We start from the raw sequence: 27,103 nt of genomic DNA, 5'->3' as shown, positions 1-27,103 counted from the left end.
ACCACTCAAACTTGAGACATGCGCACATGGTCGACGACGGGCAAAAACCTCTAAATGACACTAAACACGTGCAGCTGAAAAGGAACGAGGGAGAGAGAGAGAGAAGGGTGCAGGGGTGGGGTGTGTGTGTGTGTTGTGTGTGTGTGTGGTTGTGTGTGTGTGTGTGTGTGTGTGTTGTGTGTGTGTGTGTTTCTGTCTGTGTGTGTGTGTGTGTTTGTAAAGCAAAAGATTTTTTTTTTTCAGGAGTTGAATCGGACGTTCCAGTGAGCGGGGTAAACAATCTCGAAGCAGCGTCGTCCCTCCACACGCACGCTCGCTCCACGATGAGGCTGGGAAGCATCATTTTATTGGTGGCTCTCTGCTCCTTTAGCGCATATTATGTTTACGAACCCATTCCCGAGGATATAGAGGAGAGATGGAAACTCATGCTGACCAACACTTTCTTCAGAAGTCTCAGCCACCTGGTAAGCGCTCAACTTGGTTTTCTGCTCTTTCCAGCATCTTTCTGTCTGGATTGTAATTATGATAAAATGCTACGCTCTAAATCCAGGAGTTATACTCAGTTCTTGTTTCAATTTCATGTTAATGTGCTTAATTTTAAGATCAAGATCCTTGTGTAAATCCTAAAGGCGAGTCGTTTAAGTACTTTATAGATGGGATTTATATGGTAATTTGTGCTTTAATTCAATTGGGACTCATGAAAAGAAGACAAAAAATTCTTACAGTAAAGATTAAATGCCCGTTTTAGCTCATCACGTGTTCATAACAAAAGTATTAATGCATCATTTCAGTTGTTGAACAAAATATTTGACTTTTTTTTTCAGTTCTTTTAGGTGTGGCATTGCATTGTATTTTGCTGATGTGGTTATACGTAGGGGTTGCGCCAGATTATGTCAAACGCTAATCCCCGTGTAGTGTATAGTCCTGCTCACACCTTCTAATAATAGAGCCGATTTAGGAAACTGCATGTGGTATACTGTTTCTTATCCCTGCCAGGGTTATTAATATGACTGCTTTCGAATTCACATGACCAATTTATATTGTGTCAAGATGACTCTGTCAATGGTTTGTACATGTCATTTTTGGGTTTTACAACCATCATAAAGAGATAATTGTAATATCTTTCTACTTGTATGCTATATAAGTATTCATTAACATCCCTAAAGTGTTACATTTGAATTTACAATGTATACACAAATGTAAAGTAGGCGTTACTGATTTTGTTATGTAGTGCAGCTCTCATAATTTGTGAAGTGCCTTTCTTTTTAAATGTCATCAATTGGCTAGAAATGTTTAGAACAAAGATGTTTTTATAGGAGGTTGTCGTCACATTTTGATTATAGTAGTAACAATCTGATCATTTTTTTTAAACCAGCCTCAGATCCTACCTTATTATTTCCATTTCAAAATAATTTGCATATGAGGCATAGTCTTTAGAATTGCTGTTACATGTTAAACCTCAACAGTCTCTACCTCTTTAATGATTTTAGCCCTGTAGCTTGCAGTATTTGTGTCACTGCGTGCTTTTTTTCCCTTATAAACACAGGCAGTAGAAATGGATACTTGGTGCTGTGTTGGGGGAAAAATTACTTAATTCTAGGTTTTTCAAAAAATGAGTTCATTAATAAAGGAAGCAAAGGAAATAGAACAAACCCGTTGAATAGAATGGGAAGCATATTTAATCTTAAACTTGTTTGAAGCCCATTTTGCAACAGCCAAATAAAAGTAGTCTGCTCGGAACTAGCTAACATGTTTTTGTCTGTCATGTTTTTAATTTGTATTGCTGTTAGGGTGCCCGAATTTAGGTTTAGTGACAAATTTTACTACCTCTATTAATTCTTGAACACATTAACCATGGCTTCATTTTCCCTTACAGGCAGACTTGAGCGAATTAGTAGGTCTGAAGGACTACATGGGAGTGATGTACATCATAACTTTGATTGAAAACATCGCGCCCGCGTCAGACGAACATATCAACGTGACGGTGGAGAAATTTGACGGTGTGGAGGTGGTGCTTTACCAACCAAAGCAGCAAAGTGGCGACACAAAACTCAGGAGGGCCCTCATATACCTGCACGGGGGAGGATGGTGTCTGGGCAGCTCTCGTAAGTAGATCAGCATGCAATAAATAAAATCGAGAATGGCATGTTTTATTCTAAATGCTTTGGTTTGTGGCGATATGTTGATATCGAATCAGAGCTACTTACAAAGCTGTCAAACGCAATGCTTCCATTCTTGTGGCAATAACACGCCGTCTGTTGGAGCGGTGGGTTCCTCAAAGGGGAGCCCAGCTTCACTAATCCAGAATTCTGAAACCACACCGTTCAGTTTGACACGTCGTGCTGTTCTTGCAATCTGTTTGTCCCGATCGAATACACACTACATGCTATAAAGGGATGGGCGTTGAATGCATTTATTTGATCTACGGCTGTTGGTGAAACTAGCAATTGTGAATAGTTTTAAAGGTGTCAAAGGTAGGCCTCTGCAAGTATTCAAAGTTTAATCGTTATTACATTTTTGGATTCTAGTCATCATAAGATTGTTTTTCAAAGGGAAATGATTAATATGTCGTGATGCGGGTTGTGCATGCAAGATCCTGTGTTTTCAACAGACCCTGTGTTGCTTCGAGCAAGCATATGATCCATATTCTTCTGCCTTCCCTGAGCATTCTTTAAGTTCTTCATTGTTCCCTCATTTGGAATTTAGTGTCCATCTAAATGGACAACAGAAAGAATTACTCATATTGAATGTTTTTAAAGGGTGTACAGCTGTAGAGTGTTGGCCTGACAGTTCTGAGGACCGGGGTTAAAATCCTAGCTCCAACTGTGTGGGGTTTGCATGTTCTCCATGTGCCTGCATTTCTTCAAGCACTCCGATTTCCTCCCACATCCCAAAAACATGCATTGAATGGACACTCTAATAGGCCTCAGGTGTGATTGTGAGTGCGACTGTTGTCCATCTCCGCGTGACCTGCGATTGGATGCTGAAATTCACCACTACAGAAATCCGGTCCATTGCTTCGATATGTTGTCGGGTGTGCTGAGTCCAACTCTTTCCACTGCCCATGTTTTTGTTTTTTTCAGCGCCTTGCATTATTGCATTGTAAATCCATCCAGCTAGCCATCCATCCATCTTCTTAGCCGCTTATCCTCACGATGGTCACAGGAGTGCTGCAGCCTATCCCAGCTCTCAACGGGCAGGAGGCAGGGTACACCAATCGCAGGGCACATGGAGACAACAGTAACACTCACAATCACACCTAGACGCAATTTAGAGTGTCCAATTTGTGTTGCATGTTTCCGGGATGCGGGAGGAAACCGGAGTGCCCGTAGAAAACACATGCAGGCACAGGGGGAACATGCAAACCCCACACAGGTGGCCGGGATTTGAACTCCGGTGCTCAGAGCTGTGAGGCAGACACTCTAACCCAGGATGGGCAAACTACGGCCTGCGGGCCACACCGAGCCCGTTAGTCTTTTTAATCCGAAGAGAATTAAGGTCTGATGTGAATGATTTCATCCATTCCATTTTCACTTTTAATGACAGACATTTCAACACTAGATAGCACAGTAGGTGCAGTGTCTTGATTTAGCGGAGCGCAAGCCTTTTATCAGTTATCACCTGTTATCAGTCTTTTTCCATTGGTCAGATCAGAACCCATCTCCAGCAATGTTAAAGAAAAGAAAGGTTCGACAGTGAGTGCTGGGTGTTTAAAAAAGAATGGACTCCTAAATACTTTTTTTTACTGAAGTCCGGTCCAAGGCTCTATGTGTTGTTTGTCAAGAAACCGTTGCGGTTTTAAGCCATCATTGTTCTACTAAGCATGCTAATTACAGCAGCAACCTTTTCGCACAAGAACGTACGGTTAATGCTGACAGGTTGCTAGCTAGCTTGCAGGCTCAGCAAAACACCTTTATCCGAGCAGTCCAAGAAGCAACCACAAAGACAATTATTAATTGGTATTCAATCTTACAAAAGCCAGCAAACCTTTCTCTAAATGCATCATTGAGACAGCAAGCTTTTTATGTCCCGAGAAAAAGAACAAATTTGAAAAAAATTGCTTGTCACGCACGTCAGTGACTTGCTGTATTGAAGTAATTGACAAACACTTAACTCGCAAGCTAAACAAAAAAGCTAAGTCATTTACATTATATTCTTTGGCACTGGACACAAGCAATGATATAAAGGAACCCGCTCATCTTTTAATTTTTATCACAGGGATTAATGAGAATTTCGAGATAACGAAGGAGTTTTATGATATGGAATCCCTGAAAGGAAAAATGCATGGAGATGATTTATTTAACAACGTGTCAGCTGTCATACAGAAGCACAAGTTATCTTGGAGTATGCTCGCCAACGTTAGCACTGATGGATCACCAAATCTGACAGGAAAAAACATTGGGATGCGCAAGAGAATTCAGGACAGGGTGAAAGAGGACAAGCCTGAGCAGGAGGTGATTTTTCTACACTGCATTATTCACCACGAAGCATTGTGTAAATCTGTGCTGCAGCTCGACCATGTCAGTTGTGAAACATAACTGTATTCGAGCAAGGGGACTTCACCATCGTCAATTTATTCATCTTCTTGAAGAAATTGACGCTGACCACACGGACTTACTTTACCATTCTAATGTCCGCTGGTTAAAAAGAAAAAAAAAATGAAAAAGTATGTCAATGTGTGTGGGAGCTCAAACAGGAGATTATTTATTTTTGGAGCTACTTGAGTGTACAATTGAGTGACAATTTTTCTGAGCTGAATAACACAAATTGGCTTTGAGATTTAGCTTTTACTGTAGAAATACTGACTGACACAGATGAACGAGCTGAATGTTAAACTACAAGGGAAAAACCAGCTTGTTCATGAAATGCAAGTAAACGTCAGAGCCTTCAAAACCAAGCTGGTTTTATTTTCAGAGCAAATGTCAAACAAGTCATTTACTCATTTCCCCACACTGGCTACCTTTAAAGAGGCCCACCGACGAGTAAAAAAAATATAGAATCACTGGATGACATGCATGAGAAATTCTGCCGTTGGTTTTGTGATTTTGTGCCAAACATATGTGCGTTCATCTGAGATGACACGCTGTGGCGACCCTGAAAGGGACAAGCCGAAAGAAACTTACTTTTTACTTCAGCTGGTGTCATGTCCCTTCTCACACGACCCGGAAAAGGTGCCACAAGAGTTGCACATGAAACTGATTGATCCCCTATGTGACTTGGTGTGAAAGGACAAGTTCATCTCCCTGAAACTGGATGAGTTTTATGCTTCATTAAGTGCAGCCAAATTTCCAAACATCCAGAAGATGCCATAGAGAATGCTGGTTTTGTTTGGCTCGACATATGTTTGTGAACAGACTTTTAGTGTAATGAACACCAACAAAGAAAGGACTCCATAGATCCCAGAACACCTCAGATCTGTTCTGAAAATTGCCACAACAGAATTACCACCAGACTTTGATGCATTGGCTAAAATGGGGGCTCAGCAACACTATTTTCATTAAAAGGTATGTTAATACTTCAATGTTTTTTTTTTCTGTTTTCTTTTTTTATGTTTGATATGTACTGATATTTATGATAGGTTCCAGCACTCCCCGCGACCCTTATCTTATCCTATTGTACCGTATCTTGTGCTCACCCGGCCCATCTGTCAAATTTTAAAAGTCGATGTGGCCCGCGAGCCAAAAAGTTTGCCTGCTCTAACCAGTCATCCATTGTGCCGCTGATATAACTATTAAAAAAAATTGTGAATCGTAGTTTTAAATACAAGACATAATTTTAGAACTCGCCAGCTTATGCAATCAGTCAATGGAAAACCCTCATGATAGGTTACCTAACATTAGCATTAAATCATGGGCGTATTTACCTTCAAATAATAATTTACACTTAAATGCTGTAATTACACATAGAGACAGACAATACAACAATACCCAGGCATATATTCTTCCTAATCTCTTAAAAATGTGTTTAATAGAATTGTAATTTACTTTTTTTCTTGTACTTTCTTTTTTTTAAGGATACTCAAATATGCACCACACTGCCCCCAAGAGGCCAAGATGCAAAGAGCAGGAACAGTTATGCAGTCATTGCTTGAAACATGAAATCAGATCTAAAATGATCTTGTTTCAGAGTAATTAGGATTACTAACATTATCTTCTGTTTGCTAAATATTGCAATATTAAGAGGATTTAAAAAAAAAAGAAATCTACATAATCCTGTGGCCGTGGACAACTGGTTAGCACATCTGCCTCACAGTTCTTTAAACCCAGCTCCATATCAGGCCTTGCCTGTGAAGAATTTGCATGTTCTCCCCATGCCTGCGTGGCTTTCCTCCAGGTACTCTAGTTTCCTCCCACATCCCAAAACGTGTAGTAGGTCAATCGAAGACTCTGAATTGGTTGTTTATAGGCTCCAGCACACTCGTGACCCAAGTGAGTGAAGATTAGCGGTACATATATAATCGACAATACAATCACCCCAGGCGTGCCAATGTTTTTAGCCATAGCTGTATTCATTTTTCTTTTTTTTAATCTTTTAATATATTGGTATTTTTCTTTACTTGTCATGACAGCTGGGTTGGCTCCAGGACTCCCGCGCCCCCCCTTGAGGATAAGCGGCTCAGAAAATGGATGGATAGATAATGGAACATAAACAAATTCAAACGTCAAATGTCAAAATTCAAATGCCCTTGAACTTATACACTTGTGAATTTGACCGACATTATCACGTTGTACTTTGTACGATGTCATGAGAGCTCCGTTCACCAAAAACATCAAAACCATTGACTCTGCATGTTTTCTTTTTCTTTGGCTTTTTTTGTGGTACTTGCTCCAAAAAGATCATCCCCAGCAAAAAAAATGATGAGAAGAAAAAGGTCCACTGAAAGCAGCCAGAACAGCTCTGCTTACATTTTTTCCCATGGGGAAAAAAACTCTGAACAAATCTGACATTGACTGGAATGTTGGAATGGATTGTTTTTGACCTTAGGGGTTCCACTGGAGGAGTACCACATAATAGGGTCATCTCTTTGCAGCAAGTAGAGATGAATGTCATTTATAGTGGTGGTTTCTAAAGTCTGTGTTTTGTCTCTCCTCACAGGCATGAGTCCTTACGACCTTCTTGCCAGAAAAGTTGCCACTGAGTTGAATGCAGTAATTATTTCTGTTGAGTAAGTATAATACACTGGTATCCAATTTAAAGGTCCAGTATTTGGGCTATTTAAGCCTTCACAAAGTGACTCTCTCAGATGGACTTAGTATTAAGGAAGAAGAAGAATCAAAATACATTTGGTTTTGCATGTGTAAATGTCTAGGAATGGTCCTTCTTACAGTTACTTCTGTTTGACCCAGTTTTGAATCCATCCATTGAATTGAATTACAAATATCTGGCTAAAACTGCCCCCATTTTCTATTATTAATCGCCTCCACGTAGAAGAGCCAATCTTCACTACTTATAAGAGCACATGTGTTTGTTGTGTTTACAGTTCTGGTAGCAGACAGGAAGGTGAAGCTCGTTGATAGTGATATAGAGAAGCTGCATAAATTCTAATGACCTGATTTCGGGACTCATGGCAGAAAAATGTCAGTAACTCGGGAATGCATGGATAATTTTAAGTCATATCTCATGATTAATGTGCCAATATGATATTCCAAATAGTTGAAAAACTTGGTTATTGCTTGGTTATGGTCGTATTTGGGCAAGGAGAGCCACAGTTCCTAATGCACTTTCAAAAGCTTGTTGAAAAAACAAATAAGTCAAGTTACCACTGCATTATAAAGCATTCTTCTCCATATTAAGTGCAATCAATGCACAAAACGGTTAGTCCGATAGACGATGTGCACATTTAATGTGTTTAGTACATTTGCTCATTTTTTTCAAGGGTTGATTCTTATCATATTCATCTGTTGTTGTCTCTCCCAAAAATTTTTCGCTGTCTCTGCAGTCTGTCTTCTCTTATTAGTCACCAGCCTGATGTGATGTGGGGATGCGGTAGAGTGCGTCAAAATAGTTTTGGTCTAGCCAGGTTTTTCTCTTTAATTGTTGGCGCAGCTTGCCTTGTGACATTTCCAATATGTACACTAGCTTTTGACTGTGTTGATGAGTAATGACAGGAAAAACAATCCTCTGCTTCCAGTTTTTACTCGTACATTGATTGAGTGGCCCTGATCTTTTCACGTCAATGCAATGACTCCACGCTCCCAAATTCTTTTCTCCAGTTAATTGAACACTTCCGTAGAGTCATTCCAAAGTTTCACAATCCCAAAGTCGTCCATGTGTGTGGCTTGACTTTTGAAAGAATGAAGCATTTGTTCACACAACCAAATTAAGAATGGAAGTCATTTCGCCGAATTGAAAAAACACTATTTCATGAATGCGGAAATTGGTTTAGATCTTTGGACCCGCTGTAGTAGGAGTTAGTGTTGGGTCCCTTGATCGGAGGAGCTATGCATACGTTTAAAGAGGCCCAAAAGATGGAGGTGGGAATTAGTTAATCGAAACAATTATTGAAGTTAATTTCTTTAACATTCCAGCCTTTTAGATACATTTCTGTCCTTACAGGTACCGTCTTGCCCCTGCCCACCATTTCCCAGTTCCATTTGAGGATGTGTATCGCGTCGTCAAACACTTTCTCCAGCCAGGGGTGCTCGCCCAGTATTCTGTGGATCCGGGACGCATTGCAGTTTCTGGAGACAGTGCTGGGGGGAACCTGGCAGCTGCTGTCTCCCAACAGGTACATGAAATCTTTACTTCTTGGGTCACATAATGAAGCTCAAGTGACGGTGTGGGAGATAACTAATAAGCAATCAATGCAGCAGTGCTTTAAAATATGAGTTGGACTCCCATGAGTTATGAGTTTTTCTTACACGTGTATCTTGTATAATTGTTTTTCCCATTGAATGGCATTAATCGATTCCAGCAATCCCCCCTCCCAAAAAAATACACTCGATGATGCTGTACTTTACAGAAACATACAACAATAAATAGAATTATAAAGAATAAAACAAAAATTTCAACACTGCATCAATTGTCCACCTGGTGGCTTTATAAGACAGGCATACTGATTTTACTGTTAAATGACACATCGCCTGAGCTCATCAGTACAGCATTATTACCGTATTTTCCGCACTATAAGGCCCACTACATTATAAGGCGTACCTTCAATGAATGACCTATTTTAAAAGTTTTATCATATATAAGGCACACCGCATTCCGCTACAGTAGAGGCAGGGGTTACGGTATGCATCCATTAGATGGAGCTGCACTTAAGGCTCAATATTGATCCATATATGAGGCGCACCGGATTATAAGGCGCATTGTCGGCTTTTGAGAAAATTAAAGATTTTTAGGTATGCCTTATAGTGCAGAAAATACTGTATTTATTCTTCAAAGGATAAAGAATGTACTACAGTACTGTAATACAATTTATCTACGTTTGCTGATTGTGTTCAATCCATTGCCAAAAGGATCATAACACTGCGACATAGATGCTGTTTAGCGTAGAGGTCAAGAAACAGCTAGAAACTTTTTTTTTTTAAAGAATTGCTTGGTATTTGCCAATATGTTGCTTGTTGTGAAGTGAGTTGAGTTCACTGCTACCATAAAGCTCTCGTATTTTTAGACAGCGCTTGCAAGTCTAGGAAAAAAAAAAAAAAACGACCTATCGCATCACGGTAAACTCGCAAGTCAAGTCACTCGTATCTCAAAGCACCACTCTTATCTTAAACCGAAGCAAAACCTTGCATTTCTCGATGTGCATGTAGACAAACATTTAGTCGGTATGACAACTGAAATTCTCGTGTATGCGGCACCTTTGTATACTTTTTATGGTTGGTTAACTTTTATATTTGAGTAGCCGTGATCATTCTTGTTCTGCTGGCTCTAAAGTAAACTTTCTCGCTCCCTAAAATGCTTCAGGAGGCCATGTGTGACCGAGTGTGAATGGCATACTGACAAGTGTGTTGGTTTTGGCTCTGGGGTTCATGTATCATGTTGACTTTTAATCACTGGCTATGTGAAGACACTGTACTGTAAATAGGGGGTGAGGTGATGTCAGGCATTGATGTCATCAGATGCTGTTTAGGATTTCAAGAAGATAACAGCTTTTCAACCTTTTTTTTCCTCTCCTCCCCAATATTTTTAGTTACTGAAGGAGCCTGCACAAAAGGTTCAGTTGAAAGCCCAAGCCCTCATCTACCCTGTTCTCCAGGCATTGGACCTCAACACGCCATCTTATCAGCAGAATCAAGACATGCCCATTTTGCCACGCACCCTCATGGTACGGTTTTGGAGTGAGTACTTGACCAGTGACAAGGCCTTTTTCCGAGCCATGATGGCCAACGCCCACAACAACCCCGAGTCCTCCAGCCTGCTGAAGTTCGTCAACTGGAGCGCCTTCCTGCCCGAGACGTATCACAGAAAATACAACTACAGTGCTCCTGCCGTGGGCCAGGGGGAGGCAGGCCAAGCGTTTGGCACCGGTGGACCATCTCAATCATTAGCTGACCCAAGGGCATCCCCTCTGCTGGTTCCGGACGCAGCCTTGCGCTCTCTCCCCAAAGCCTACATCCTGACTTGCGAGTACGACGTCCTCCGAGATGACGGGATCATGTACGTCACGCGTCTCCGTGCCGCCGGGGTGGAGGTGACGCACGAACACTACGACTCGGGATTTCATGGAGCGTTGATGTTCACAGTGTGGCCGATGGACTTCCTCATTGCACACCGCATGATGAACAACTACGTGAAATGGCTCAATGAAAACTTGTAAAATAATAAACATTTATGCAAGTGTTGTTGAGCCCAAATTCTCAAATCAAGTTTTGTCTTTGTAAATACAGTATATTAAGAAATATCTCTAGTGCATATTTGTCACTTTTTGACATTACAATATTATAACTATATATAGCAAGTACTTATTTTGTCATGTGCAAAATATTGCTCTGGAAAGAGGACTGAAAATTATCTGAGTGGACATTTTGGAGCGCATTTTGTGTGTCGCAGCTGACAAATATTCACGAGATGCTGCTTCGGTTTCCCCAAAACCCGCAGGAATGTTGACCCGATTAGAATGTCCATTACATTATCATCGTCGTATGGCCAATTGTGTTTGGACATGGGGCCGTTTTTGCATACAGGAAGTGAACGTGGAGTTGCACTTTTGCATCTGTAACAGCTTCCACCCTTCCGGGAAGACTGTGGGAATTTGTCCTTTCATCCACAAGAGCACCATTGAGCTCCATTCACCACTGACGCTGAACCAGCTGGCTCACAATCTTTGTTCTAATTTATCTTTCATTTGGTTGATAGGATAATTCTGTCCCCCAACTCATCGAGAAGTGTTTATGGACTTTACTTTGTACATGGGGAGGAACATATGAGGACTTGGGTTTCTTCAAAGTCATGGTCAAAGGTGACTCCCCTCAGGCCTGATTGGTCCATTTATTAGGATTATCTCCTCGTAGAATTAGCATTAATAAATGCACCTTGTAAGGGTTTTGTTGAATGTTGTTGTGAAACCTAATAAAAGAGTTGCCCAAATGAAATCCAATGAAACGCTGAAGTTGCTTACCATATCTGCTTAAAAATTAAAAACCATTGTTTTTCTATTGAATAAATAAGTGCTATTTTTTCATGAACAAATTACTCTTTGTTTTGTAATCAGGAATCCTAAATATATAAATTGCTGTATGAAAAGTTTCATTTCTTAATGTGCGTATATTTTGTTTTACTTTTTTTTCAAGAAACAATTTTTAAAATATGAATTAATTTTTTTGTTTGTTTTTTTACATTGACATTTTATCTTCTGGAAGGACCAGAGCTTTGCGATGATATTATTGTTGTCATTTACGCCACTTTCGTGTTTTAGAATATCCATCTGAGTTGCATTTTTATTTTTCCCTAGGCCCAAAAATCCTGGTGGTTTGCCACCCTCAAAATATCTCCACGTTACATCTGCCTCCACTTTGCCTGTGGGGGCCCGTGACTGTCCTGCACAAACTGAATGTGTTCGCTTAACTCATCTTTTTCTTTCTTTCTTTACTGTTCAAAAGGTGACCTGAGGCTTGGATAAGAAACAGCTGAGAGTCCGGCGTTGGTAGTGCAGAGCACAGTGAAACCTCCGAATTTGAAAGCCCCAAAGATGCTACAGTTGGGGAAATGCATAATTTTAAGAGTCTCACAAAACTCGCAGGGTGGAGGTTATGCAACTACAGTAAATTCAGTTCGGCTGCTAAATTGTTATCCGCTCACTCCCTAATGGTGAATTTCTCATCATATTGACAGTATATTTGGTAACTTTGCATTTTTGTATGGCAATAGTACTTTGTTGCTGCTGGTCAGGAATTTCCTAGAATCAGAGGTTGACTGTATTGTGTTTGACCTTTTAGGTTTCATTTTGTCTAAAACACATAACACCTGGCTTCATTAAAGAATCCAACTTTTGATAGGCGGTTTACACTTGTTTTGCACAAAGATGCAAAACCAATACATTCTTTGATTTGACTGATTTCCCCCTTCCATTCTTCAGTTTAGCGTTTTATAATAAATTGAATTCACCTTGTGACGTGTACCGTAATTACCTACAGAGCACAGTTGGTTATAAGCCTCACTCAGTACATTTGTACAGGAAATACCATTTGGTACATACATACACCGCAACTGTGTAAAAGCCGCAAGTGCCCACATTGAAACCTGAGATATTTACAAAGAAAGACGGTAGACAGAGAGTTTAAAGCCAGCGCTGCCGTGCTAACGCTAGCACCGCACGAACAGGGCCAGTTAAAAGAAAAAATATACCGGTAAAAATCACTGAAACGCGGCAGTAGCATGCTAGTGCAGTGCTAACAAGGCCGGACCGGTAAAAGTCACTTCCTCGGCACATATATTCCACCGGTCTGACTCTTGTTGTTCGAGTGCCTTTTTGCGGCCGTTGGAAAAAAGATGCACAAATTAGCCCCATCACCGCATAAACTGCAGGGTTGAAAGCGTGTGGAAAAATGTTGCTGCTTATGGGCCGTAGATTACGGTACTCAAATGTAAAACAAAGAAAATAACATTCCTGTCAAAGATGGACCGGACCTTCATTCCTACAAGTTTCCCATGCATACTCAAGTCATTTCCAAATGTTTCCCTCCCCCAAGACTAGGAACTTCTCTCCTGTTAAAATATTTGAACTGCGTAACAATTACATATTCCTCTTTTGACGTGGCGCACTCAGCCATGTGCGACAATGACGCCGTAAAAGGGCCCAGCTCGGTGCCGCGAGAAGCCACCTCGGTGCCGAAAATGAGGAACCCTGGTCGGAGCCATAGCAGCGGACGCGGCGCGACAGACACTATGTATGAGTCAGTCTGGCTGAAGCCGTGCTCATCCGCGAGGCACAACGCGGCAGCTTTCGCCGGTGAGCCAGACGCAGCATCCTTCGCCGGCGAGCCTGATGTGGAAGCTATCCGACACCCTCATCGAGACATTTAGCACCCCTGTCACCTGTACGTGGATCTTTTGTTAGGTTATGACAGACGGATTACGTGGTCCACCCCAAACTATTGTTTTTTTTAGTAGCTGTATACACACCTCACTCGTCCTTTGCACCCGTGCAATCAATTTTTCACAACGAACCGAGTCTCTTGGAAACTTATAAAGAATAAATCCATCCTCTTGAGTGTTCGAACAATATCCAGCAATGCAACGAGCTGGCATTTTTGCTAACACGAAGGAACAACGAGCTATCTTCCCGCAGGTGAAACTAATAGAAACAAACATGTCCGTTTGAGCGCGCACCTGCCTCCAATGTCACTTCCTGCTTCTTGTTGAAAACAAATCCCTCAAGAGGATTTTCATGGCGGGAATTACAAAAAGCCGTATATGTCAAAATCATGTTTTGTGGTGAAAAAATGGATGGGTCCATACCGGCTGCCATTTTTTTCATGAATAACATACTAAAAATGATCCATTTCATGACACTTGACCTTTAAATATCGGAAAGTTCCATGCTGTAAAAAAAAAATGTGTGGGAACTGAATGTCCTTTCCCAAAATATCTCATTTGTTGGTTCAAAGACTTTAATGAGTGACCAATTGATCTGTAAGCATACGCTTGTCCGCAAATTGTCGCTCAACATCCCAATCAATACGCCTTCAGTGTGTTCTTGCCAAGGGGATGGAAAATTACGCCACAATATGGATAATGTAGAAGTGCTGATAAAGGATTTATTATATTTATATATTATATTATATATATTTATTATATTATAGGATAATTCAAATAAGTCCTATTTTTGTAAATTTAAAGTGGGCATTTAGTATGCTATTGCAGTAATCTCGTTGATTCTTTACTATGTGTTGTGCTTGCATCTGCACCATGCGCTATTGAATTCTTCTTTGGAGATCCGCTCCTGAATTCCTTCGCCTCGACAAAGGGATAATAACAGTAACGTGAAATGGATTAGGACCGTTGACTTCTTGGCGGGGGGGAAAAACATATAGTGGTGGTTAAATGGATTACACTGGCTTTAAGAATGGAATGTGAGGAACACATTTCCCTCTTTGCTCGCAGTATTATGAATACAGATGCCTCATAAAACTAAATATAAGCACCTCTGTGTTCCCTTTCAGTTTTGGCAGACAACAAATACGACCGTCTCCACGTGTTAAACACATTAGCCAAAAAGTCAAGATGAATTCAGTTTTCGTCTTTTTATATTTTCAGTCCAGTTGAATACCAAAAACTCTAAATCCTTGTTACTGTCACATCATTACCACTGAGAATAATTAATAACATGTTAAGATAAAGCCTTTGTTTGACTTTCGGCAAATTACCTCTGGTGGGGAAAAACATTGAGCGGTTTGTCTAAATATGTCAAAAGGAGCATATTAGCAGTGTTTTACTTGATCTATTTTCCATCTGCTGTTGGTAATCATAACACTAAATTATAAACACAAGAGGAACAAAGCGACTGTTTCATCCTTTGTTTTTCTCCTTTCAGAAGTGCCAAACCAATGATGGCTCAATGATAATGCGATTAGTTGGAGTAAAGAGCAGGGGGCACCGACAATTTTAAAATAGCTGCATATTGGGTACTTAAGGGAAATGGAGACCAGTTTGATATACATTTCAGATAAAAGAAATATACCGTAAGTACCCTTAATGAAACCCATCCATGTGAAGACACTTAACATGTTAATGATTTCTCACAATTGTCAGTGATTAATCAAGGCAGGAAACATATAGCAATATGCAAGACTTTATTATTTTTCTTTAAAGCTCTGCAAGTGTTTACATTTTGAAATGATCACTTCTACAATATTCCTAGTCCCATCGAAGATAGCTAGGATAGGCTACAGCACTCCCGTGATCCTTGTGAGGTAAAGCGGCTCAGTCAATGGATGGTTGGACGGAAGTATAAGGCTGATGACATTGAGATAAAGATAATGGTGAAAATGGGAAACACATGTTTTAAGGATGAACATGTTATTGTCAGAAACTTGGAAAAGAAACTTGGATCCTCCCTGGGACACTAAAAATATTAAACAATCAACAGCCCTTGAGCTGCACCATGACTGATGGAAAAGTTGACATGTTTGGATAGTTTCACTCCTTCAGAGCGTTTTGTGTTCTGTTTGGGCTAATATTGCTTTCTGTTTGTAATTGTAGTCAATTTTTGATTCACCATAGCCATGACCTCCCAGATTTTCTTCCAACAACTGCCTTGCATTAGTTCTGGTCACACTTATCTATTAGTTTTCCACACTGCCATTATGTAAGAAACAGGCTCAGTTTATCTTAGACGTGGTTGTCTACTGTGCATCCATTTATTTTCTGTATGGCTTATCCTCATCAGCTCACAGTTAACCTGAGGCCTCTTCTATACCAACAACAACAGGTCGCCAGCCAATCACAAGGCACACACTGTCAAACAAGCGTTGTCATGCAAATTCACAGTAAATGTGAACGTAGAATCAATTTGAAAAAAATCATGACCCGAGTACAGTTCGATTGTTGTTAATATTTCTATATTCAATTTTAAAAAATTAAGAGCAGTTGATAAAAAAAAACATTTAAGTTGTTTTGATGAACATGTTAATGTTTGTCCTGACAGTGTTACTTTTTGTGCTTCATATATATATATATAAATTTATTTTTATTTAGGTGGTACAGTACTTGAAATACAAAGTTTGAGAACCACAGCGGTGCCAAACTTCCAGTGCAGTTTTTTTTTTTTTGTTTTCTTTTTTTACTTTGCAGTAGCACATTGGTGCACCATTAAAGATTAAGTCTCCATCTGAGAACTAATTTCACTTGATTGGTTTGAAAGTTGTTGTCCACAATTATAATGTACTTTTGTTTATCTGTCCATGCCGGAGACATCGCTTGACAGAGAGAATAAACTTTTCTTTCAATCGATGGCAGAAGACATCATTACAATCTGTTCAATCCTATTGGCTTCCTGCCATTATATCATCTTTGTATTGAAATAAACAGACTAAGATTGCACGAGTGAGTAAAGTGAGCCGGGGTCATCATTATTTGAGGAAATATACTTTCGTGATTTTTTTTTGTTTCATGGTGCGCATTGATATTGTTCTAATGTCAAATATGTGCCTAGGCAGAAAGTTTTCATAGTCAGTCATCTTGCCATAGGCCTACAGTACAAGTGGATTTTTTGTGATTCACCAAAACTCCCCACTTTTGTTTGGCTTTAGAATACATTTGTTTTCCAAATGGGAAATAATGAAAATTGAACGGATCTATTCCAAAACAAAAACCCCTATTATCTTTTTTAACGACACATTAAAACCAATTTTTCACAAAATGTCTGAAACATTATCGGAAGTCATCATGACTTCACGGTGATGTCATCATTGCAATGAAACGTAAATGGTGGGAAGTAACGCGCAACATTTGCTCCGTTCCATTTAGTCAGGTAATGTGCTTCATAACCTGTACTTGTCGGCGTGCAAGAGTCTTGCGTGTGCGCGCCTATTTTTAGACTCCATTTACGAATTCCTCATAGGATGCCCGTTGCGTCACTGAACTGGGATCACTAATGTCATCTGACTTCAATTCACCAATCAGACGACAAGAGACAGTCACGTGGTCACGCACGTTCAATTTGCGAGCCAATAAAAATGTCTCATTTTTGACCAAATAAAATACAGCCATTGCGTGTGTTTACTCTACAGACTCCAAAAACCAACAGCGTTATAATGCAGCTCTTAAATTGTTAATGTCCATTTTAGATTAGTAGAATATGTAGATTGCCGCACACATTATCACTGAGTGTGGTCAACAAACATAAAGTTGTTTGAATTGTACATCAAGTAAATAAAAGCAAATAGTGTTTCTGTGGGGCAGAATTATGTGTTGTTGGATTTCAGCAGTTAAAAAGTGAAATGGTGGCATGTGTGCGTCAACTTCCACTCGAGTAGTTTTTTTTTCCCCTTTGAGTACTTTCGAATATTTGTGGGACTACTTTTACTTGAGTCTTATTATTCTAAAGAAACAATAATTTTATGAATAAATAAAAGTAAATATTGTAACTGGTGACAATATTTGGTTACTCTGGCCACATCTGGCGATAATGGAGTCTTATGGCTTTGAATGTGAGTCTCCTTACTTTCCATAATTTGTCTATATTTTTCTCTGTTTACATACTTTTCACGTGAATTTTTGAGGATGTGCCTACTTTTGGAGTTTTTGCACTCACAAAGGCAGTTGTACTTCGTGCTGAATGGAGTATGAACACAGGTCTTGTGCAATGATGTCGTGCCATATTCTGGAGTCTTTTGGAAAATGGAAAAAAAAACAGCAAAAATAAAAAAATTAACCCTTAGCTGCTTACATTTGCTTAGGTTTTTTGATATGCTCACGTCTTAGCTGACATAATGCAATGCAGCAGTTTCAACTGTGCGGTGCCACTTTCGAGGCCCATGTACAGTAGGTAAAGTAGACAGTGTATGAATATGTGCTTTGCTTTCAGTTCTTCACGCCGGTTCTCTTAGCTAGGTTGTTTTTCTGGCTAGCTTTCTGAATTTTGCAAGTAGGAACTTTCTGAACTTGTCCCCCATGAGGAAGTAAAAGACTGGGTTGATAACGCTGTGAAAGAAGGCCAACGGTCGAGTCAAGATGTAGAGGCCCTCTATGTACATCTTTGTACACAATTGCACCCCCGCCCAAGCCTGCCGGGACGCAATCCTGATGTTTCTCATCACGTGGTATGGGGTGTATAGAACCAGAAACATGACAGATGCGGAAGCCATGACCCTGAGAGCTCGCTTGTACTGTGCTGTCCTGCGATGAAAGGCCATTTCCTGCGTCTGCAGTAGTCTCCCAATCCGGTGGGAGAAACCACAAAGTCCGAGGAGAGGTAGGATGTAGCCAGTTAAGGTGAGCCCCATGCTATAGCCCAAAGCGCTGACGTCGCCCTGGAGGCTGGCAAAGTCATTGCAGCGACTCCAGTTTCCGCTCTGCAAGTCCTGGAGCATCAGGGCGACCATGGGGATCACCTCCACGTTGACGGCAAGCCAGCTCAACCCCGTCACGACCAGCGCCGCCCGCGGCTTCAGCAGGAAGTGGTTCCGCGCCGGGTGCCGGATGAGCAAATAGCGATCCATGCTCAGCCAGACCATAAACAGAATGGATGAGTAGAGATTGACATGCAGGACGTAGCGGTTGATGATGCAACCATAGTAGCTGGTCTCCCGCTGGTGGTTGGCATAGAGGTAGGAGAGGCGTGGCAGCGTGCAGAGGAAGATGAGGTCAGAGATCGCCAGGTTGAAAAGGTAAACATTGCAGCTCTGCCACTTGGGGAGACAAAATAGGTAGCCGAGTACCACCATAAGGTTCCCAGGGAAACCGATGCAGAACTCAAGTCCGTAGGATGGTGCCAGGTAGAACTTTGCCAGTATGCCATCTATCTCGCTACAGTTCAACACCTGGAAAGTAGAAACATAGCAAAAATGATCATGGTGGCACGTTAATGAACTCTCACTTCAAAAAACAAACAAACAAAAAAAAAAACAGAGGAAGTAAACTGCTACTGTCATATGTTTGAAGTGGAATTAGACCAAGAGGAGGAGGAGGAGACCAGGTTTATGAGTTCAGTACAACAGTATGTGACTAAATGATGAATTATGATTTTTCAAGCATGTCACATTTGACAGTTGCAAGGTATACCATACTAGAAAAGTACTACCCTACCCCACTTTCAAAAACAAGACAGTACTGGTACCACTCATCTTTACCGGTAGTTCTGTGCAGTTTGAGACAAGTGTGCTTCCTTCAAGCTGTTTACGGACTGTAAAGTATCTGCACTTAAATATTTGTATGTTGAATGAATGAAAAATGGCGGATTATGGACTGAAGTGTACTTAAAAAAGGGGAAATTCAGTGCTTTGCATGAACAATGTATCCAATCGGTCATGTAATATGTACTCTATTTTGACAATGGGAGCGTTGGAATCTGAGTGAGTGAGTGGTCAGACTCCGGCGTCATTCTGCCCGAAGAACCATCCGAATATTCAACATTATTTACAGCCACAGGTTCTAATCTGTATGGAAGTATTGCTTCCTCTTCCCGATACTGCTATTTCTTCATCAGATGAGGATAAATCCGAGAAGTCAGCGCTGGGCATAATGTAATCGAGCCTTTGGTGCGGCACCTTACACATCACATCCGCGCACGTAAGTCATGTGACTCGCTAAAATGGCAGCGCCCCTGAAAATTTTTAATTGTCGATAAAAATCTTCTCAAAACACTATTAAATGAGAGAGGATTTAACATCACCTTGTCAAAATAGAGTACATATCACATGACCTATTGGATACGTTGTTCATGCAAAGGACTGGATTTCCCCTTTAAGACGGACTCTGAGGTACGTTAGCAGTTGTGATTAATGCAGACAGGCCACCTGAAAATGCTATGGAAGACAAAAGTCTAATCCACAAAACATTACAACTCCCAAATCAAGTTTACTGTATTAATCTGACACATAATTACACATGGAACACTATATTTACGTGGCAAAAGCATTGAACAAGTCTTTTAGGTTTATGCTCATGTAATGCCAAATGCCATTGATGAGGAAATGACAACTGTTTTTTTTTTTGTTTTTTTTTAAACAAACTGACCCCCCAAATCCTGGGCTGCATAACTCACTATTCATTTCATAAAAATATGCCTGAAAATAATGTGTGCATATCGGAATATATATGTAAGGTATGAATATGTTTGTATAGTATATGCGTATGTATTAATTTAATTATTAAAAAAAGGGACGAAGCATGTGGTCAGCGCAGTGTGTGAGAAGCATAGGCTGACAGCTTTAAAATAAATTATACACAGTATACACTTAATATCTCCATTGGCCAATATTATTTGAAATTGAAATTAAAATTTGAATTTGAAGTTGAATTTGGTCGACTGTTTCAGTATAGCACAATAGATCAGCTGCTAAAGCGTTGGCCTCACAGTTCTGAGGTCCCGGGTTCAATCCCGGACCCACCTGTGTGGAGTTTGCATGTTCTCCCCGTGCCTGCGTGGGTTTTCTCCGGACACTCCGGTTTCCTCCCTTATTCCAAAAACACCCCCTAGGTGTGGCTGTTTGTCTCCATGTGCCCTGCGATTGGCTGGCAACCAGTTCAGCGTGTACCCTGCCTCCTGCCGTTAACAGCTGGGGTAGGCTCCAGCGCTCCCCGTGACCCTCGTGAGGATAAGCGGCAAAAAAATGGATGGATGGATGTTTTAGTGTTTTGCCATTGTATAATTCCATTATTGACATTGAGGTACTTGATCCAGGTATTATAGCTTGTCTGAATTGTAGTTTCGTACACAGGTAAGGGTTCATCTATGGATGTTTGACGGATGTTATTTACAAGAGGTCCTTGGTTTAAAAAGGGTCCAACGTGCAAAGTTTCCAGGTTATGAATGGCGTGCAATGAAGTATTTTGTGCACTGGTGTAGGAAAATGTGTGCACAAGAAGCCACGCTCAATTACCATCATACTCACTGGTTTTCATGATTGTTTTGTATCTACATAGCCATACAGGTATTTACTGTAATTCGAACTCTACGGCTGTGTTAGCGTGCGTTGGTGAAAGACAACCACACTTTAGGACTTTCGTATCAATTTGTGTTAACATTGCCGCCGTAGGATCAGAACTCCATCATAAACCAATGACCTCATTTATATGTTTATGTGTAGGTGATCAGAAGTTAAAATGCATTCAACAACACTTTTGGTTTTGATGTGTCAAAGATTCTGCAGAATAGCTTGGAAGCAAACAATGGATCTTTTTCCTCAAATACTGTAGTTGCCCATTTATTAGTGCAGAAACTGTATGAAGACACAATTTAACTTAAATTGGATGTAAGACAAGGGCCAACATTTAAACTGCTTGCTGACAGATACAACAACAAATGTACTTCCATCCAACCATCCATTTTTATCCAAAGACAGGTCGCCGGGGCAGGAACTTTAGCAGGGAATCCCAGACTTCCCTCCCCTCAGCCACTTCATCCAGCTCTTTCTTTGGGATCCTGAGGTGTTCTAGGCCCGTCAGGAGATGTAGTTTCTCCAGGATGTCCTCATCCAGTTTCCTCTTAGTGCAACCTTCCTAGAACACCGCACCAAGGAGGCGTCCAGGAGGCATCCTAATCAGATGTCCGAGCCACCTCATCTGGCTCCTCTGAATGTAGAAGTGCAGCAGCTCTACTCTGAGCCCCTTCCGGATGACCAAACTTTTCACCCTATCTCTCAGGGAGAGCGCGGACAGCCTGCGGAGAAAACTCATTTCAGCCACTTTTATCCAGGATCCTGTTCTTCGGGTCACAACCCATATCTCGGGGTAGGAATTTAGATCGACTGATAAATTGAGAACGTCAGGGTTTGGCTTAGCTCCCTCTTCACCGCAGCGGTCCGATACAAAGTCCGCATCGCTGCAGATGCACCATCGATCCGCCTGTCACCCTCCTGTTCCATTCTTCCATCACTTGTGAACAAGACTACAAGATACTTGAACTCCTCTGCTTGGGGCAGGATCTCAAGTACAAATGTACTTGTGCTTGTGTAGTTTCCCACTAAATGTGCAAAATGTAGGCACATCAGAGCTCCAACTTGTTTGCATATGAGCAATGAAAGCCAGTTTTCCACAATGTGTATTTCCACTTTAAAATACAAAAACCAACTGTCCTCTTGAAAAACCACAGTAGTTGCTACAATTCTCATTGAGTATGTTTAGAGTGGACTCACCATTCCGTAGTCCAGCTTGAGTTGCTTTAAGCTTGAATAGGTTGTGGCCAAAGAAGTGTTGCGTGACACCCACTAACTGCAAAGTGGAAACGCTAAACACAGAATGTTGTTGGTCTGGCTGACTTTTATATGACACGCTTGGAAAAACGGCAACCATAACACAGAAACTGTGTCATATTTGAACCCACCAAGCACAACCCGCCCCCCGTGTTTCCCGTCAATCCAGAGAATAATAGCAAGGTGTTTACTTTCACTTGAAAGGGTTGGTGTCAAGTGCTTTTTTGCGGCGATTGCACAACGTGTGAGCTTTATTCGGCCGTGCGGTCCACTACATATTTTGGCAACAATGCCGACAATGTTGGTCTGCCTTTTGTGAGCACATGATTCACTGCTGAGAGCCATGTGACACCGAGCCAATGTGAGCTTTTTTCTTTCCTTTTTAGCGAAAAGAGAGCAGAGACTAATCTAGGTGTAACACAATCTGCACGTCCTTCGGAGACCCAACCTGCGTGGGTTATTTGGTTATATTACAATGGGCTCAGAAAGTAATCTTGCACCATTCCTGCACTTTACGAGTGTAGGAAGCCTTCCAGTTGAAGGTCACGGTGGGGTTCGCAGCGGAAGTCCATTATATTTAGCAATATTGAATAGCTCCACGCCAGATAACACAGAACAAATATTTACGAAATAGCTGAAAAATTCCCTCAACGTCATTGCCTAGAAGAAAGGCTGAGTTGTCCGTGCTTCGTGTTGAAATGTCACAATTGTTTGGTCCACCCTGCCTACGTTCTCCTTTGCTTGTGCTGCATGTTTTCTTTATTTACACCTACAAGCCACAGCTTCATCATTACTTGTGTCATTTCAAGATATATAGCCAGAGAGCTGTATCAAACATTTCTCTTAAACAAATATTTTCATTTATTCATCCTTTTTCTGTTCCGCTTATCCTCACTAGGTTTGCGAGGGTGCTGGAGCCTGTCCTAGTTATATTCGGATAAGAGGCGGGATACACCCTGAACTGGTCCCTAGCTGATCGCAAGGCACTAATAAACAAACAATTAAAAATCTTCAAGTGACCTCCCACACACGCAAGACAAGATTTTTAATATCAAACTGAGAAATGGTATTGTTTTTTTTTATGGGACTCTTAAAAGAAAAAAAAAAATCATCATCAGGTAAAGGACATGCTCTTAGGAACACTTAAGAAAGCCATTGTCATATGTAACACAGTTTTCACATTTGCCTTGCACTCACACCTTTTCCCCTGAAGTTCAGGAACATTACTGAAACTGCCAGAATATCAAGAACTGGAAAACAAAACAATTCTCATCCCTCATTTGCCGACAACTGGTTAGCAAAAAGGGACAGAGGCAACAGAAGAAGTAATTGGACAAATCTCGAGACAAAAAAGGTGAGAATAACAGCTGCCTTTCAGGGTGGAAGGAATTCAGACAGCTGAGAGGATTCAGAAGTGACGTGGAAATAGCCACATTTCTGCTCGATAGCTAAGTTTAACTTAAAGCCCCACTGACATGAAATGCATGATTTTTAGTATGTTATTAATTAAAAAAGGCAGCTTGAATGAAACGTTTTTTCACCACAAAACATGATTTTGACATATACGGCTTTTTGTAACTGCCGCCATGAAAATCCTCTCGAGGGATTTATTTTGGAAAAGATGCGGGAAGTGACGTTAACAGCAGCAGCGCACTCAGGCGGTCTCGTGTGTTTATACGAGTTTTACCTGCTGGAAGATAGCTCCTTGTTCCTTCGTGTTAGTCAAAATGACAGCTCGTTGCTGGATAGTGTTCAAACACTCGTTAGGATGGATTAACTCTTCATACTTAAATATAAAAAGATGTAAAAAGACCCGGTTCGTAGTGAAAAATGGTTTGCACAGGTGCAAAGGACGAGAACTTCGTAGGTTCGAAATGACAGGTAGGTGTGTATAGAAAAAAACAATAGTTGGGGGGGCGGGGGTACTTAATCCTCTCAGAACGTAACAAAGGTTCCGCATTGGTAAGTCAGGGGTGCTAAATGTGTCTGTGCCCGTCGGCGCCGCGGACAGCTTTGGCGGCGCCTCGTCCACCAAGCGCGGCTTCGGCCGGGGTGACTCACATTGGCGCCGCCCGGGTGGCTCATACATACTGCCTGGGAGTCTGTTGTTAGTTGGAAGTGATCCGCATATCATCTAAACATGGCTCGAAAAGATAGAGTCATAAAATAATTACTTCACTCGATTGTGAGATGTTCTTTTCTTTCAAAAGAGCATTCGTGTACCATAGCAAGTGCCACTACGTGTTTTCAATGGCGAATGTCCCGGTGTAACATCTGGTGATGACGTTGCAGGCAGTATGGCTGCCACTTGGATATCGAATGAGCCTTCCGCAATTTTGCACATGGATGAGACACTCTCTGCTCATATTTATTTTTTTGTGTAGCCATTGAAGTGAATAATGTGATATGTAGTTTTCATTACAATAACTATTTTAGAATGTTTATAGGCATAACACTGGGGCTTTAACTTTAAACTGCCCTTCGGTGTTATTGTGAATGCAAATGGTTGTTTCTATGCGCCCTGCGATTGACTGGCAACCAGTTCAGGGTGTACCCCACCTGCTGCCCAAAGATAGCTGGGATAGGCTTTACCACTCCTGTGAGGATAAGCGGCTCCGAAAATGGTTGATTACATGTTCCCAAAAATAAAAGTTCAGACTAATAACATTTAGTGTTCTTGTATCACTCCTTGATCAAATCTCATGCTACAACATTGCAGCCATGGCTCACATTGGTTTGTTTATTGTGCACTTAACACAGTGCACATCTTGTCTTGTGGACATCAGTGAGGGGCTTTGTTCATTTTTTTTCAGCGTGGGGGGGATTGGTAAAATAAGGCTAAATTCAAATCTTACTACCAGTTTCTTATGTGTTTGTTTAGTTTCAGATTAGGCAGATAAATTTTGTGCTTGTGCTTTTATGTCATCACAAATCACTCTTTCATAGACAACAACGTGAATGGGAAATATTTTGTTTTTACCAATATATTTCATTTGTTGTAAATACTTCCTAGTTCACGTCGATGCTGTCTGTCCCCCACCCCACACTTGATCTCAACTGAAGTTTTCTTTCTCCCTCCCCGCTCCACCTTTTTTACGTCATGTCGTCCACGGAGGTTGAAAAGAAACAGCTTGTTTTGACACCATAAAGAATAGAAAGTTATGATATCTGTGTTCAAATGCAGGCAGTAAAAGTACATCTCGTACAGAAACTCCGATAAAAATTTTAAACTACGTGGTTGTATTTCCTGAGTTCCCACCACTGCAGAGCTGATCAATTATGCAACCGGTTGAAGTATCTAAAATGTAAGACAGTTGTACACTAGTGCAAAGTGTAACATTTATAGTAAACATGATGTTTCAGTTCAGACAGTACCAATACATACTTAAAGGCATAGTGTTTCATACATAGGCTATTGTGTAAGTGGTCATACTGTTTTGAGTATATCTGGTACTGGTAAATAGATGCATATATCTGAAGTAAGTTATCATTTTACTGAGTTAATTGTGTACTTTAGAATATTCCCACAGCATGAGAGTGCCCTCTAGAGGTGAGGAAGCGAATGTGTCATTTTATAGTGCAAGGGAGGATCAGTCAGTCATTGGATAATACTCGTACATACTTTAAGTACATTTTATCCATTCGTTTTCTGCAGTGCTTGCCAGTCATGCCACATGCCATGCCAGTCATATACCCCCAATGTATCCGAACCGACTGGGTAAACCGTAACCTGGTCACCAGCCAATCACAGGGAACATTTACAGCCACATTCACACCTAGGCTATGGATCAATTAGCATGCATGTTTTGGGAATGGGGGCAGGAAACCAGAGTCGCTGGAGAAAAATCACACAAGCAGGGGCAGAGCATGTAAACGCCACGCAGGAAGATCGAAGCTGAGATTCAAACCCATACACCAAGAACTATGTGGCAAATTAACCACGAGCTAGACAACCTTGGTGGACTTGTACTTTTCTCAATGCAAAGTTCCGTCAAGGAATACATGTGAACTCTATCGACTGAAATTGCCCAAAAAGTTAATACTCTAATCTACTTTTGGGCGAAAAAAAATCCATTTTATCACAAGAAGTAAATAGTTGAATAAACTCGCAAGACCATTCATACTTTTTGCTTGCATAGAGGAAGAGATACTAGTGTAAAACTCCACTACTTAAAGGGGCCACTGTCATGAATTGCATGATTTTTAGTATTTTATTAATGAAAAAAAAAAAAAGAAAAAAGGGCAGCTGGTATGGACCCATCCGTTTTTTTCACCACAAAACATGATTTTGATGTATATGGATATTTGTGACTCCCACCATGGAAATCCTCTTGAGGGATTTGTTTTCGAGAAGAAGCAGGAAGTGAAGCGGTCTCGTATGTTTATACTAGTTTACCTCCGGGAAGGTAGCACGTTGTTCCTTCGTGTTAGCCAAAATGCCGGCTCATTGTATTCCTGGATATTGCTCGGGAGGATGGATTCATTCTTCATACTTTTCCAAATAACCCGGTTTGTGGTGAAAAATGGATTGCACGGGTGCAAAGGACAAGAGCTTCGTGGATTCAAAAAATATATATATATATAGTTGTGGGGGGACGTAATCCGTAAATCAGGGGCGCTAAATGTGTCTGTGCCACCCCGGCAGAAGCCGTGGTCGGCGGACGCGGCACCGCCGGGGTGGCTCGTTGCGGCGTCAGGCCTCGGTGGCTCATCTCCGCCGCGAAGGTGGATCGGACGGGGAAGCGGTTTGTCCAAGCCGTCGTCGTCGCTCGCAGGCGGCGGTGTTTGTCACTGCTGCGGAG

General features: G+C 41.1%; 2 protein-coding genes across 7 annotated transcripts in view; one reads left to right on the top strand and one right to left on the bottom strand.

Annotated features, from left to right (window-relative positions):
* aadac (arylacetamide deacetylase) overlaps positions 1-11,539 on the top strand; it is a 34,886-nt gene extending 23,347 nt beyond the window's left edge. For 3 of the 6 annotated variants that reach the window (XM_061826656.1, XM_061826658.1, XM_061826657.1), the window contains 5 exons: positions 244-464; positions 1,877-2,105; positions 7,096-7,165; positions 8,557-8,728; positions 10,139-11,539. In XM_061826656.1, the coding sequence (XP_061682640.1) occupies positions 324-464; positions 1,877-2,105; positions 7,096-7,165; positions 8,557-8,728; positions 10,139-10,765 (1,239 nt within the window). In that variant the 5' untranslated portion in view covers positions 244-323 and the 3' untranslated portion in view covers positions 10,766-11,539. Of the gene's footprint in view, positions 1-37; positions 116-235; positions 465-1,876; positions 2,106-7,095; positions 7,166-8,556; positions 8,729-10,138 lie in introns of those variants that run through there. The other 3 variants (XM_061826660.1, XM_061826659.1, XM_061826661.1) reach the window with 3 other exon arrangements.
* A 6,337-nt stretch (positions 11,540-17,876) lies between these two features.
* Positions 17,877-21,786, bottom strand: LOC133504970 (succinate receptor 1-like). Its single transcript, XM_061827741.1, has 4 exons — positions 21,709-21,786; positions 21,490-21,609; positions 18,831-18,929; positions 17,877-18,698 (listed from the first exon to the last, which is right to left on the bottom strand). The coding sequence occupies exons 1-4, from the start codon at positions 21,784-21,786 to the stop codon at positions 17,997-17,999; spliced, it is 999 nt and encodes a 332-aa protein (XP_061683725.1). The 3' UTR covers positions 17,877-17,996.
* Positions 21,787-27,103: the final 5,317 nt, after the last annotated feature.

Source organism: Syngnathoides biaculeatus, chromosome 8 (assembly GCF_019802595.1).
Source record: "Syngnathoides biaculeatus isolate LvHL_M chromosome 8, ASM1980259v1, whole genome shotgun sequence".
NCBI classification, from domain to species: Eukaryota; Metazoa; Chordata; class Actinopteri; order Syngnathiformes; family Syngnathidae; genus Syngnathoides; species Syngnathoides biaculeatus.
The sequence above is the reverse complement of the archived record's forward strand: the minus strand, read 5'-3'. Positions and strand labels throughout refer to the sequence as shown.